General features: G+C 42.9%; 1 protein-coding gene across 2 annotated transcripts in view; it reads right to left on the bottom strand.

Annotated features, from left to right (window-relative positions):
• Positions 1-15,294, bottom strand: part of EDA2R (ectodysplasin A2 receptor) — a 31,257-nt gene that overhangs the window by 9,513 nt on the left and 6,450 nt on the right. Inside the window, exons 2-5 of one of the 2 annotated variants that reach the window (XM_051967933.1) lie at positions 7,505-7,640; positions 5,565-5,743; positions 4,057-4,142; positions 3,110-3,274 (exon numbers count right to left, since the gene is read on the bottom strand). In XM_051967933.1, coding sequence (XP_051823893.1) covers positions 3,110-3,274; positions 4,057-4,142; positions 5,565-5,743; positions 7,505-7,591 — 517 coding nt within the window. In that variant the 5' untranslated portion in view covers positions 7,592-7,640. The remainder of the gene's footprint in view (positions 1-3,109; positions 3,275-4,056; positions 4,143-5,564; positions 5,744-7,504; positions 7,641-15,294) is intronic. The other variant, XM_051967932.1, reaches the window with a different exon arrangement.

Below are 15,294 nucleotides of genomic sequence, written 5' to 3'. Positions count from 1 at the left end.
AATCTCTGCTTGTCTCAGTGTCCACATTTGTACAGTAGGGATAATAATAATGCCTTCCTCCCAGAGCTGTGAGGCTCAAATAAGATCATATTTGAGAGTTCTGCAATTCCAACAGACTTAGAATGGAAAGTGCCATCCACATCCAGAGAGAGAACTATGGGGACTAAACGTGGATCGAAGCATAGGATTTTCACCATTTTTATCGTTTTTGTTATTTGCTTGTTTCTTTTTCCTTTCTCATAGTTGGATCTGATTTTTCTTGTGCAGTCTGATGAATATGGAAATAAGTTTAGAAGAATTGCACAAGTTTTACCTACATTGCATAACTTACTGTCTTGGCAGGGGGAAGAGGGAGAAAAATCAGAAACACAAGGTTTTGCAAAGGTGAATGATGGACACTGTCTTTCATATGTTTAGAAAAATAAAATTCTATTAAGAAAAGAAAATGAAAGAGTTCTGCAAACCCCTCTTTTAGGCTGGTTCCCCATGCTTTTTTTCAAACCTTACTTTCTCCCCCAAGGTACTATTGATGATTCCTCTCTACTTTTCTCTTCATTTCTATGTCTCCATGCTCTTACCTGGAAATCTTAGTCCCTTCCACCACCTCAAATACCACTTGAAGCAGATGACTCCCAAATTTCTAACCCCACTCATGACATATCATCTAAACTCCAGACTCTCTAATCTCTCCAATACCATCTAGACATCTCCACTTGTTGTCCCGCTAACACTTCAACTCAACAAGACCAAACCAATGTTCATTAGCATTCTCCCTAAAACTACCTTACTGAGGGACATGCTATAAATGTTTAACATCAAGCTCTCTGAAAATGCAAGTGCTATTATTATTATTATTTTCTCCATCACTTTCTGAAGTCAATCCAGTCAACAAAACAACTGATCAATCCCTGATTTGGAGCATTTGCTGATTTCTGAGATGTATATGCTCACCCATAAAATTTACAAACTGCTCTGCATGTGTTGGAACCAACGTAACCCCAAAGCTCATTTTTCTTGATTGAACTATCCTTATATGTAGTATCATTTTTTCAATTTCTATTTTTTCTATTTATTCTATTTTTAGTTGCCATCATTTCTATTTATATATTTAATTCATATAAATAATAGGGTTTTTTTTCAAAATACATGCAAAGATATTTTTCAACATTCACCTTTGCAAAATCTTGTGTTTCAAATTTTTCTTTTTTCTTTCTTCCAACCAAACACTATTTGTATCCCCAGCACTTAGCTCAGAGTCCGACACAAAGAAGGTACTTAAGAAATGTTTATTGACTGATCTGAGAACAGCTTTATCTTCTTAAGTATCTTTTCCTAGAATGGTACATCAATTCCTGGATTAGTAGTATGGTCTACTCTATGATGGTTCCACTATCACCAATGATGAGAGTAATTCACTGTACAAATGTGGTCAAATTTATTCAATATTATATCTATTTGTTACTCTCCTTTTCAGTTCTGTCTTCAAAGGTTAATGGGGTAATCTCATTGAGGTATATCACACACAAATTACTCTTTACTGCTTTCCACTATTTTGTGAGACTATATTAATATATATATATTATATAGATATCATATTCAACTATATTGTGACTCTATTAATATTATATATATTATATTCAACTATATTGTGAGACTATATTAATGTACATTATATATACATATATATTATATTCAACAGTATTTTTTCATATGAGTTTATTCTAAATCCTTGATTATAGTGTTTCTTGTCTCAGCAAGAAGAGCAAATGCTTGGTGAAAGTGGTTTCTGGGATCTTTTGGCCTCCTCGTTGTGGTACTACTTTACATCTGCTACACTGTTGTAGCAAATGGTGATGGTCAATGTCAGTTTCTTTTTCTTTATCCATTGCTCATGTTTCAGGGTCAACAGCTTACTTGAATACCTCAGGATGGAGCTGCTATAATTGTACACAGTATCTTCTCATGTTCATCCTTTCTTCTAATTTGGTTTGAGTTTTGACCTTTACTTTAACCAGTCAATGATCTGATTGCACAGACACCTGATGCTAAAAATGACTCCCACATGAGTAACCAGCTGTTTTCTGTTTGTCAATTTCATTTTTCATCATGCTGTTTGGGGCTAACTATATGAAGAGCCTTCTCACGCTCTTCTGAAAGTATTCATGATTGAGAAGACCGAGACCACTGAGGCCACTCTATAAGCTTTGGGGTCTTTTTAGGCCTTAATCCCAAACATATTTTCTCCCTCCCTCCCGGATGCCCAACTTCATATTGTCAAGTTTTTTTTTTTTTTTCTGGTAAATAAGCTATGATTTTCTTCCTGGTGGATGTTCATATCTATATCCACTCTTCATACACATTACAAAATGAGATGACCAAGTAGCCCATAAAATACTATTTCTTATTATTGCCTATAGGCCCAATGAGTCTACCATGAGCAAACTTTTATTTCCCATTCTGAGGAGATCTCATGAGTTCCTTTCATTTTGCTAAAAATTTTACATCTTCCAGTTTAATTTTCAGCAAGAATATTAACACAGATACAATTTGCTTTTTTTTCTTAAAGTATGATCTTTACACATAGTATCATAGATACTATTGAGAGAGATTTCAGTGGTCATCTAGTCTAACCCCCTCATTTGAGAAAGGAGGAAACTGAGGCACAGGGAAGGAAACAACTTGCCCAGATCACACAGGTAGATAGCAGCAAAGTCAGAATTCGATCCTAGAACCTCTCATTTGAAATCAAGTACAATGTCTCCCCTGTCTACCTAGATGTCTATCTTATCTCCAGGTCCCAGAAAATCCTCAGTCAATTGGACCTCACTCATGCCACCCAAGAAGTAGCAGATAGAGTGCTAAACTGAGTGTCAGGACATGGAGACAGGAAGACTTGAGTTCTATTCCTGCCTCAGACATTTTGTAGCTCTGTGTACATGAGCAAAATCACTTAATCTTAATTTCCTCATCTATTAAATGGAGATAATAGCACTTACCTCCTCGGGTTGTTGTGGGGATGGATCAAATAAGAGAATATAGGTGAAACATTTTGTAAAATTTAAAAACATCGCATAAATGCTACCTCAGCGTCATCAGTATCATGCCTTACCATGCCGGAATTGGCGCTTGATGAAACGCTTACAGTAGATGATGGCAAAGAATATGAGGGCCAGAACAAAAACAATCAGCAGGCTGCTTGTTAGCACCATGAGTGTGGCTTCCTGAGGGGGCGCCGTGGGCACCTCAAGCTTCACAGAGCTCAGTCGGAAGGCACCTGTATTATAAGATGGAAAGGAACAGCAGAATGGGTCAAGATAATAGGCTCTCAGCTTTGCCGAGTGGGCTACTTCTAGGCTGAAGTCTACCTTCCTTTGTGTGTCTCTCACATCCTAGTGTCAAAGGCCTCTCCTCATCCTGGTTATGAATAGGTTGCTACAGTGAGATCTCCTTCCTACTGGGGTAGAGTAGTGTGGTGTGGTGGAAAGACTTGGGAGGTGAGAGGGCATGGATTCTGGGCCCTCCATTTTTTCATTGTATGATCATAAGGCCTAATAACCTGGACGAATCATCACCCTTCTCAAACTACCCACAAAATGAGTTTCTTAGACTTGAAGATCTCCGAAGTTCCTTCTAACCCTGATGTTCTATCATCAGAGGAACTCAAAATATCCTCACAGGGCCTTTTCAAGCCAAGAACGGACAATGCCTTATTGGTTATGTTAAAGCGGGTATTCCCTTTGCACAAAGATTGCACCAGATATATGAGTGCTCCAGTTCTGTTATTTTTCGATCTGGTTCCAAGCCTTTCTTTTACTTTTTATTGAGGAAATTGAGGCCCAAGTGACCCAACTATGTTCCGTTCACTGTCTACTATTGGCCTAAAGTCCTCTCTTCATGGCTCAGACATTCTATGGTTTGAGGTCCCTCTGGATTTTCCCAGCTGATGTTTCTATGTTCTCCTTTCTGTCTATCCCAAGAGTCCTTATGGTGCTTTCTGAGCTCCTACCTCCCTATCCTGCTAACTCTATCTTCCAAAGAAGTGGAAAAGGTACTTACATTGAACCTCTGACACAGGGGTCTGCTTGGTGCATGAGATGCACTCCTGGTCCTGAAGGCCACCGATTCGGGTCTTACAGTAGAACCTGTAGGTAAGGAAATAGGAAAAGAACTTGAAGAAGGTAGATAGCTTTCCAAATGTGTACAGCTGCTCCATCTCTAGATCTGTTTTTGAAGTCTAGAGTCAGAAAACCGTGCTTCAAATCTGGTCTCTTCCACTTACTATGTGGCTCCAGGAAACCCTCAGCCTCAGTTTCCTTCCCTGTAAAATAAGAAAACCTGAACTAACTGGCCTCTGAGGTCAGTTCTGGTTCTAAACTAATGATTCCATGAGGGACCTTGGTCTCTAGTTAGTGGGTCTCAGATCTGAAGCTGGAAGCAACCGCAAAGATCCTATCATCCTTACCAGTTTGGTAGGATCTGGTCTCACTTTTAAGTATCTGTGGAGATCAGTCATAGAGGAAAAGCAACCCCTACTTGGGGATGAGCTGAATTGATCCTAAAGAAACACTGCCATTGTATAAGTGGGTACCGATAGCCATTCGGTGGAGGCCAGACAGGTACCTTTGTCTTACACAGAGCAGCCAGGCCAGAAAGAATACTCTGTTAAAAGGTACAAGGCATAGATCAGAGACCAGATCCTGCCACTTACTCAAGCTGACCTGGGGAAAGTCACATCTATAGACTGCTCCTCGATCCCTTTATCCATAAAATGAGGAAAAGAATGTTGTTAAACCTTCAAGGGCTCTCTGCACAGGGCTTTGGTCAAGGGCCTGTCCCATGTTACACGGTGCACCCTCAGAATCTGCAACCTTTCTAGACTCTACCTTGCCTGGCTAATAGGGACCTAAGAAACTTCTTTTGAATGAGTAAAGGAAGGAATATGTGTTTTTATTCCTGTATCAAGGAACGTTAAGGATGCAAATTTCATAAAATGTGGAATTAATGATAGACCAGAGCTGGGATTCGATCAGTCAACAAGTCTTTATTTTGCATCTGGAGAGCAGCTTAGCGCTGCCCTCTCTCTCTCCCCTGAGTCAGGCTGCCTTGGAGAAGACATGTTTACATAAAGGTATATATAGAACATAGGATGTCAAATGGAAGGAATCCCAGGAGTCATCTGGAATTACCTGATTTTAAATACAAGAAAACTGAGACTCAGAGGCCAAGAGATTTGCCAAGGCCACTCAATCACCTGAATTGGTCTCTGAATCCAAAGTCATAGGTTTAGAGATGAATGGTCAATTGTGAAGGGACTTCAGAGGCCATCTGCCCAAAAAAAGGAATTATGCAGATGAGAAGGCTGAGATCTGCACTGGTAAAGTGATTTACCCACGTACCACTGCAAGCACATGGCCATCACCTCAGAAAATTGTTAAGCTGGTGGTTAAGCAGGATTAAATACATGATAGTATTTTAAAAGACATAAAGTCCTCTGAAAAAGGAAATGAAAGCTTTCCTTCCCATTGCAAAGAATCTGTGGTCTCCATGAAGGGGAATCAGCTCACCTGGGGAGACAGTCTCCACAGACTCCATTGGAAGTGGCAGTGCAGTTGAATTTCTGGACTCGGTTGATGACAGCACAAGTCAGGCAGGCTTGGCAGCTATGGTGGCCCCAGCCACTTTTATATCTTCGGGGGGGACAAGGGGTACAGAAGGCATCTCCTCCTTCCCCATAGCCACATTCCTGGCAGGAAGTAAACAGAGGACATAAATTACAGGTTATTGATTCTCCCTGGAGAGCCTGAAGCTCATCTAATTCAACCCCCTCATAAAAATTTCAAAATGGCCACACAGTTGGGAATTAGAAGGCTTCTGGTCCAGAATGACTGTTTGCCCCTATTCCATAAGGGGAAGCCACGTAACCAACTTGTTCTGGTATGGGATGTGGTATGGCTTCTTGGGAATGGCGCCTGGGAAGGCAGATGTGGAGGATGTGGTGGCGACAGCAATGGTGTGTGTGTGTGTGTGTGTGTTTGTGTGTTTTAGTGAGTGTAGTACAAGATGGAGAAGATAAGACTAGGCAAAAGTAGACATGTAAACGGCCCGGGAACTTTAGTGGAGCTATGAAATGACAGTAGAACATGAAGAACCAAAAAGACATTGCCATCTCAGTCAGTATTCAGATAGGGTTAGCTCCCTACCCTAGGGAGATGAGAGGTAAGGGCCTCTATATACTGTTAGGCTTAGACCCCATCTGGATCACTATAGTCAGTCATAAGCATTCCCTTTTAAGAAGGAGATTTAAGAAGGAAAATCAGGTCAGAATCGGGTGCAGTTGGAGGAAATGAGGTGGGGGGATATGGGGATTTAGATGAGAGAAGACTTAACAGGGGATATGAGCACTCTCGTATCTCTAGAACTGGATGGGACCTCAAGAGACCATGTTGTCCAGCCACCTCATTTTACAGTTGAAGGCACTGAGAGGTTAAGTCACCCACCCAGGGTCACATAGCTCAGAAGTGCCTGAGGTGGTATTTTTAACCCAGGTCTTCTTGACTTCAAGTCAAAGTTTCATATAGAATTGGGCAGGCAAGACCAAAAACAATATAAATAAATTAGAAAAACATTAAAAAAAACTCATATCTGTCCCAGAAAAGAGTATTTGGGGAGGTTCCCCATCATTGTGTGTCTCACAGTCTCCCAAAGTCCTTATCACTGAAGGTCTTGAGGATCAGATCCTGGCTCTTTCAGTTACTACCTCTGTGACCTTAAACAAGTTGTTCACCTTGAAGAACCTGTTTCCTCATTTATAAAAAGAGTCAGAAGCTATCATCTCCTAAGGTTCCTTTCAGCTTTAATCCTAGGATTTTCATGGAGGGGATTTCTGCTAGATTAAGTGTGGGACCAAGAACCCCTCTGAGATTGCTTGAAGTACTCTAGTTTCTAGCTACCTTTCTGATCTTAGAAAACTTCTGTAGAAAATTCAACTTGGTGACCAAGGATGGTTTAAAAAGGGGGGGGCACTTTATAATACAGCTGACTATTGGACAATGTGGTTATCCAATGGAATTAAAAAAGAAATGAAAATTCAACTTGGTCTAGAATCTCTAAGGCTCTTCCCTGTTCTATAGTTGTCTCAAGAGGAGGCTCATGACAGGGGCAACAACCAGAGATAATTCTCAGGGCTGAGCCAGACTGGACCCTCTCCAAGGGTAGTTGGGTATTTGTCCCAGATCCCAGAGAAGAACAGTTACCTTCTTGGAGATGGGAAAGTTACAACTGGGGAGTCCTCCCTCTAGTCAGCCACTACCACCTAATCCAACAGACAGACGCTTTTTAGAAGCCTCCTTCCCAAAGAGACATTGCCCATAGGACCATGAGGCTGTATTCGGCCTTCCCGATTGGAGTCGCCTGATTTGGGCATTGATCGCTTCTGTATCCCTTAACTCCCCTCCCCCGCCACCATTTTCAAGGCAGAAAAAAGAGATGTTCTAGCTGGTCTTACCTTGGAGAGCTCCTGGCCAGGGCCACACTGTTGGCAAGTGACACAATGTCCCCACTGGTCCCGGTACTGATTCTCTTGGCACTCCATGTTGTCGGTCTAGGAGTAGGGGAGCTGGGAGTGGACACCAAGGAAAGGTCTGAGAAAGGAGCAAGGAAAGATGTGGCTGCTCACAGTGCAGAGGGAGGGACACTAGCCTTGGATTTGAGGTTCAGGATTGCTGCTATTTAACTAGCTGTGGGGCGGCTTCCTTCTCTGTCAAATGCCACCCAGAATTAGGGACTATGCTCTTGGCAACAAGTGAGGTGCAGAAATAGCCTGGTGTACTGCCAAGAGAGCTGTGGGGGGTAATGTCAGGGAGGGAGTGGGGCCATCTCAGACTCAGTCCTAGCTTACCGAGGATGGGGGCAAATCTCTTAACTGGCTCCCATGCCCCTTTTCCTCATCTGCACAAATATCACTCCAATCTCAGGATTTGGTGAGAGGAGCCCAGATAGGAGCCAACATGGTTAGAGGGCTTAGGAAACAGAAGAAGTTGGACTCTTTCTGAGCCTTTGCGAAGTTTCTTTTTTTAAAGGGAACACCATCACACCACGATGGTAGGAACATTGACTTGGACGTTGAAAGACTTGACGTAGTATCCCCGTATCATCACTATTGTCTTGTGCTTGTGAGAAAACCGCTTATGTTTCCTCAGACTCTGTCTTCTTTTCTGTAAAATGGCCATCATTATATTTTGATTCCCTGCTTCCTAAAGATATTTCAAGGAAAGCATGTGTGAAACTGCAGTTTTTTTCTAGAAACACGAATGGCATTGAATTTTATCTCCCAATACAATGTTGTGTAATTTTTTTTAAAATGCTGGATTTGAAATTAGAAGCCCCACTGAATCAATGTGGCCACGGGCAAGTGCTCTCCTTCCTTGGATTCTTGGTTTTCTAATCGGATGAACGCATTCTATCTTACAAGGCTGGCATGAGGAGGGCCCTGGGGAAACTTGAAATCACTAGACAAACAGAACAATTCTAATTCTTCCAAAATTTGACCCTACAGTCACAGTCACAGGATATAATCCCAAATAAAACCCACATGATAAAAGATACTCCTAATGGTATCCCTGGGAAGAAAAAATACTCCCCACTGCTCTTATATGACAAGAGAGTTAGAGTTGGAAGAGATCCCCCCAAGCTTATCTGGTTTACATCCCTCATTTTACAGATGAAGAAACTGAGGCATGAAGAAATATAGCAACTTGTCAAGAGTCACATAAGTAGTAAGTGACAAAAATAGGATTTAAACCCAACTTGAATGACTGAGCCTTCTTTCCTTCCCTTCTCTTCTTTTTTCCTTCCTTCCTTCCTCCCTCCCTTCCCCCTCCCCCATCTCACTCAAGCTGGAAGTGCAGGAATTACACATTGCTCCAGTCCCACTATGATTATTCACCTGTCCTGAACTGATTTGCTCTTCTTTAGGCAACACAAGTGGTATCTCCCGCTCCTGAGGCTCACCATATTTATGCCAAATTTAGTACAGACACCTGATTGTTTTTAGCCCATTGCAGCTTAGAACTCCTGAGCTAAAGAAATCCACTAGCCTTAACTGCCCCGTGAGATAGGATTACAAATATGCTCGGCCATGCTCTGTCTATAGTTCATTTTCAAGAGCCTAGAGACATTCAGCTCTTGTATGAAGTTATTAACTATTTTTAAACTCAACTGATCACCCCTACTTCAGCTGAGACTCAGTGGAACTTCCACTGAGGAAGTCAGGAGAAAGAAAATAGAAGGGGAAGGGAGAATGAGAGGGCAGGAAGAGAAAGAAGAGAGGGAGAAAGACAAACACGCAGGAGGTGTAAAAAGAGGAAGATGAAGAAGAGAGGAGAGGTAGGGGGAAGGAGAAAGAGGAGAGAGGGAGAGAAAGAGATTAATTCAGTATTTTGCAGGCCTCACTCGTGACAAAATGGATTCAATGCCAGGGGCTCAGAGCCAAACTACTGGTCTGGACAGTACCCCTATATCCTTATCCTCCCTACAGAAATAGAAAGAGGCTTCCAGAAGCTGCCCACCAACAGTGTCCTTGGGGTAAGCGCTGGACAGTGGTATTTGAAATCTCCAGGGTGGTGACTCCTAGCCTTTGGGAGGGGAGACACTTGATCTAGTTTGATTTCTTAGAGGATTGTGGACTTGGAAGGGTTTCTCAAGGTCATCTAGATGATAGGGTATCCAAGCTGGAAGGGTCTTTCTCGTCTAACACCCTTGTTTCACACTAGGGCGACCGAGAAGCGGCTAGAGCAGAAGCTATCGGAAAGATCCCCGAAACTGGTGCGTGGGGCCAGTTTCAGCTCTGCTATTTCCTAGCCCTCCCCACTCTGGGCCTTTCTTTTTTCATCTATAAAATGATGGGACTGAATGGGTGACCTTTGAGGTCCCTTGTAATCCTAAATCTCTGGTCCTATGACTAAAGGATTTCTAAGAACTCTTCCATCTCTAAATCATACCATCCTAGGAGGTTGGTCTCCAAGGCAGAAAAGAAGAAGGTGGCGAAAGTGGAACTAGAATCCTGATCAGCTTTCTATAGTTCTTTCCTAAAAATGCCCAGGCTGTAGAAATTGGAACTTTTAACAACAACTTCCCTCTTTTAACATTGTAGGGTTTATAAAGCAATCTGATTTACAGTGAGTTTTTGTAATAGCACTGTGAACTATTATCCTCATTTTACACAGGAGGAAACTGAGAGTCCGAGATGGGACATGACTCATCCACAGTCATGAAGTAAAGTCAATGGCAGATCTAGGATTTACACTTGGCTCTTATTACCTCTAAAATGGTCTTGTTTCCATTATACTACACTGCCCATTTCCTAGAGCCTTAGAGATCCAAGCTCTGGAACATTGCTCTCTTTAGGCATTGGTTTACTCCTCCTGAAAATGAGGCAATTGGACTACATGGCCTCTAATGTCTCTTCCAGATCAAGGACGCTAGCCATAGTTAGTCGCTGTCCCATTGTGTCCACGTTTTTGAGATCCCATGGACACCCACACTGACCGTGGGGTTTTCTTAGGAAAGATACCAGAGTAGTTTGTCATTCTCTTATTCCAGTGGATGAGGCAGACATGGGTGAAGTGATCTGACCAGTTAGTAAGTGTCTGAGACCAGATTTGAACTCAGGTCTTTCTGACTCCAGGGCCAGTGCTTTTTCCAATGTAGCACCACTCAGCCGCCTACAGGTTCCTAGAGCCAATTCATGAGCCGTTAGTTTCTGCACTACCACCCCTTCTCAGGTAGGTTCAGCATTCCTCCAAATCAATGCCTGACGAACCCTCCCGGGGAACAGAAGTCTCTCCATCTGCCTCGCCCGATTCTGTATAACAATCTAGACCCAGGAACACGAACCGTGCAAAACAAAATGAAAATCAAGCCAAGCAAAGTTGGCAAATTGAGATGTCTAGACCTGAGGTGCCAGCAAGACAAGTCTTAGCAATGATCTCCGGACCCTGCTACTCTCCCTGCTGTGAATCTCCCTTTCTCTCTCTCTCCTCCTTCCCCCTCCCCCCTCCAGAACAAGAGTTCTCTTCCCTACTATCTCTCTCAGAATTTTGGCCACATGAGCCATTTTTCAAATGTGCTCTCCTTTGAATAATTCATTACAGAAAATCAGTGCCGGGAGAGACCATGAAAATCATCAGATGGCAACACTGATGGAGATAACCTCGTGTAATATAGTGCGTAAAGCGGTGGCCCTGGCGACAGTCGGGGAGATCTGGGTAGAAATTCTGGTTTTGACTCATTAGCTGTGTGACACACAGCACATCATTTAACCTCTCTGAGACTCAGTCTAAATAACATCTGTAAAATGGGGATGATAATAATAGCACCTGCCTCACAAGGTTGCTGGACAGATCAAATGAGATGACATGTAAAGTGGACATAAATGTCAGCCAGCATTATTAATGGCAGAGCCTTTGGGAGGAAGGCCAAGTCAGATGTACCTTATACCAAATCCTGCTCTAAAGTGAGTAACAGTATATTAGGTGGGGCAGGGGTGTGGAAGCCAGCTCTGATCCTCCCTGAGCACCGATTCCTAAGTTTTCCATGGCAGCATTTACACCTTAGAAATTGGGAAACCTATTGGGGTAGACATTGATTGTCTACACTTAAGAAAATGCTGAAGAAAACATTGACCATGAAGATTAAACTTAAAACTGGGCTGTGTATACATTTTTCTCCTTGGAGAGCTGATTATTCAACATTTACAAGCAATCCCCTGAGTAGAACCACGGTTTTCCTTAAAGGACAGTTTCAAAAAGCGGCATCATAACAGAGTAGAAAGAATAGGAGAATAAGAGTCAGGTGATCTGGAATTAAATTCCAGCTCTGCTGCCAAGTAGCTATGTGATCTCTGACAAGTAACCCCACTTCTGTGGGCCTCAGTTTCTTCATGGGGCATAGGTAGCATGGTCTAGTGGAAAGGGAGCCCGGTTCTGTGGCTCACTACCTGCATGCCTTTGGGTAAGTCACTTAATTCATCATCATAGCTCTTTTGGATTCTCAATAAAATGAAAAGGTCGGGGTAAGGTGGGTGATCTCGGAAGGCGACACCTTCCATCTCCGACAATCTAGGAAATCTCCAAATAATTTTGTCGGGAGCGTTTCAGACAAGCTGACCGTCTCAACTCCCCCCAAATTAATGGAGACGAAGAAATTCAACAACGTCACCAAATATGAGATTGGGCCACAAAACATCATTGGCATTCTTATTTACTAGCAATAAAGTTCAAGAAAACATAAAAAACAACAAAGCCCATCAAATTAATAAATAAATTAATTGATTAATTGATTAACTGACCTAGAAATCCATAGGGTTTGTTTAAAAGAAAAAGGACAACTATAAACCTAGAAAGACTGAAATGAAGTAAAACCTAAATAACCTGAGGGACATTCAACATTCAAAGATGGGCTGAATTAATACAGGAGAAAGGAAACTCTTTACTCAAAATCTTTAATGTTTAATTCAGCACCAATCAAAATACAAAGGAGTTTCTTTATAAAGTTAGATGATAGAGCCTTTTTTGGGGGAGGGGGTATGTTGGATTTCTGACTTCACTGGGATAGGGAACAGTCAGGAAGGAAACTCCCTCTGGCCACTGAAAGAGTCAAGATTCACTCCGAATCCCATGACTGCAAATCCAGGGATTTGATCTGCATTTTTATGGATCCAATTCCATCACATTCAACAAGCATATACTAAGTGTCAGCTAATGTGCCGGATAATTAAGATAAAAAGGCAAAATATGAAAGAACAACCGTCCACGATGAAACTAATAGGAAAAAATAGACATGATTGCAAAATATAAACAAAAAAGAGAAAATATTCTGGGAGGGGGAGATGCCCCACAATGGAAGGATCAACAAAAACTCAGATGAGGTAAGAGCCCAGAGAGAAATAACATACTCAAGGTCACACAGGCGGAAATAGGACTAGAATCCAGGTTTTGAACTCAAGGCCCAAGGCTCTCTTTGAGACATTACAAAACCAGTAACATTATGTGTTAGAATTCCCTTTCCTATATTACATCCTTCTAAAGACTGTAAGCTCCATGAGGACAGGGCACGTTTCTTACTCTCACTCATCCTTTGTCTCTCAGCACCCTGGACAGCACTCTGCGCTGGTCAAGTGCTTAATGACTGTTGATGGGTAACCATAGATGTGGTGAAAAAGAGTAAGGATGTGGAATCTGAAGCCCTGGATTCAAATCCAAATTGCCAATTACCGTGCAAGCTCTGCCAAATCATTTTCCTTCTCTGGACTTTGCTCTTTTGTAAAAGGAAGCATTTGGAGTCGAACTTAAATTCTTAACTTTTTTCCTTGGGATCAGGGACAACTCGACTCAAGACCCCTTCTGAGAATCCTGTTTTCCAATGCAGAATATAAAATACCTGAATTGCAAGAAAACCAATTCTATCAAAACACTTACGTGTGCGTGTGTGTGTGTGTGTGTGTGTGTGTGTGTGTACACACACACACACACACACACACAAGGATCCCAGGTGTAGAATCCTTGGACCATTGAATTTCTAAGGTCCTTCTCTAGGATATCAAGTTCTAACTCCTTTCCACATGAAATTCCCTATTTGGCCCAAGCAGGAGCAGTGTAATCATCCGAGCCACCCCCACCCCACCCCACCCCACCCCTGTCCCCAGCCCCAGCCTGTTCTCCCTTTGCCGCATGCCTAGGGGTGAAGCACTTTGTCTATCCAAAGCAGAGGGTGGGATGACAGGTCTAAATTAAGCCCCCATGCCTAAAGGAAGATATTTGCTTTTCCTGGACAGTACACTTGGTGAGGATTAAAACAGGCGTGGAAAACAACACCCAAGGTAGCGGGCCTGGGCCCTACCCCTCCTTGCCCAGTTCTTCCACCCTTCTCGTTCTCTCCCTCCCTCAAGCACAGGAGTTTCAAAGCAGACAATGGTCTGGGACTCTTGGGGGCCACACGGGGCCTTCAGCCCTTCCAGATTCTGGTCTTCTGATTCCCCCATGCAATTAATTCATGGCACTTGGAGGGAGCTCCGCTCTCCTTTCTGAGCCATTTCTCCCATTGATGCTATCCCCACCCCCATGATGACAACTGCTGACCTCTGTCAGGGTGCAGTATTGGCAGGATGGGGAAAGGAGATCTGGATTTGACAAATGGTTCCCTATATATATATGGGAGACCAAGTCACTCGGATTCTCCAAGTCTCAGTTTCTTCTTTGATAAAAAGCAGAGAAAGAATGGTGCTTACCAAACTAAACTAACCCATGAATCACAAAAAGAACTTTCCTTTTTTTGGTGAGGCATTTGGGGTTAAGGGACTTGCCCAGGGTCACTCAGTTAGCAAGTACTAAGCCTCTGAGACCACTTTTGAACTCAGGTCCTCTTGGTGCTCTAGCCACTGCACCATCTAGCTGAGGTAGTAGAGGAAGTACAAAAAATAAGGGCCTGGGAGGCTCAAATCTTAATCCTAACTTTCAGGTTTCTAGATTTAGAGCTCCGAGGAAGAAGTAGCTTTGAAATCATCTAGCTAGAACTCATCTGACAGGAAAGTGAAGTGACAGAGTTAGGACCCACTCTTCTGGCAGCAAGCACCAGGGCCACTGCATTTTCCAGGTCGCTACTAGGCGCTGTGTGACTGTGGAGAAATCCCTTCACCTCTCAGAGACTCAGCTCTCTCTGGAAAGCCAGGGATGAAAATGCTCAAGTTCCTCTGTGGCCAGCACTGCCAGGAGGAACCGCTTTGTAAAGCGCAGAGCACTAGAGAAATGTGACTTAGCCACCTACTTCAGGCTGCTTTGCCCTTTGAAAGCTCAAGAAAAAAGGGAGAAGAGACATTTGAAATGTTTTTGAGGGGTTGTTTGTTTTTAGGGTTCCGGGTTTCAAGTAGAAAAGTTGCTAAAAGTTTGCACTGGATTCTTGCTGAGTCTGAAATGGCCACTTGGAAAATGGATTCTGGGAGCCCCTTGGTGGTATTAGTGCTCCCCTTCACCTATACCTAGATTTTAGTCACATGGGGCTGCCAGTTGGTCCCAGAACACAACATTCCACATACTGAATTTGGGCCTTTGTTTAAGGGACACACCCCGCCCCACCTCACCTTACACCCCCCCCCCCATCTCCCACGTCTGGAACACACTCCCTCCTCTCTGTCTCTTGGCAAACTACAACTCAGGAGGTATGCCCTAAGGAAGACTCCCATAGGCCTCCAGAAATTGGTTCTTATTTCCTCATTCAGAGACTTGTTGTAATCTGCCCCTG

This window comes from Antechinus flavipes, chromosome X (genome assembly GCF_016432865.1).
Source record: "Antechinus flavipes isolate AdamAnt ecotype Samford, QLD, Australia chromosome X, AdamAnt_v2, whole genome shotgun sequence".
In the NCBI taxonomy this organism is placed as follows: Eukaryota; Metazoa; Chordata; class Mammalia; order Dasyuromorphia; family Dasyuridae; genus Antechinus; species Antechinus flavipes.
This window is presented reverse-complemented; position numbering and strand designations above follow the sequence as displayed.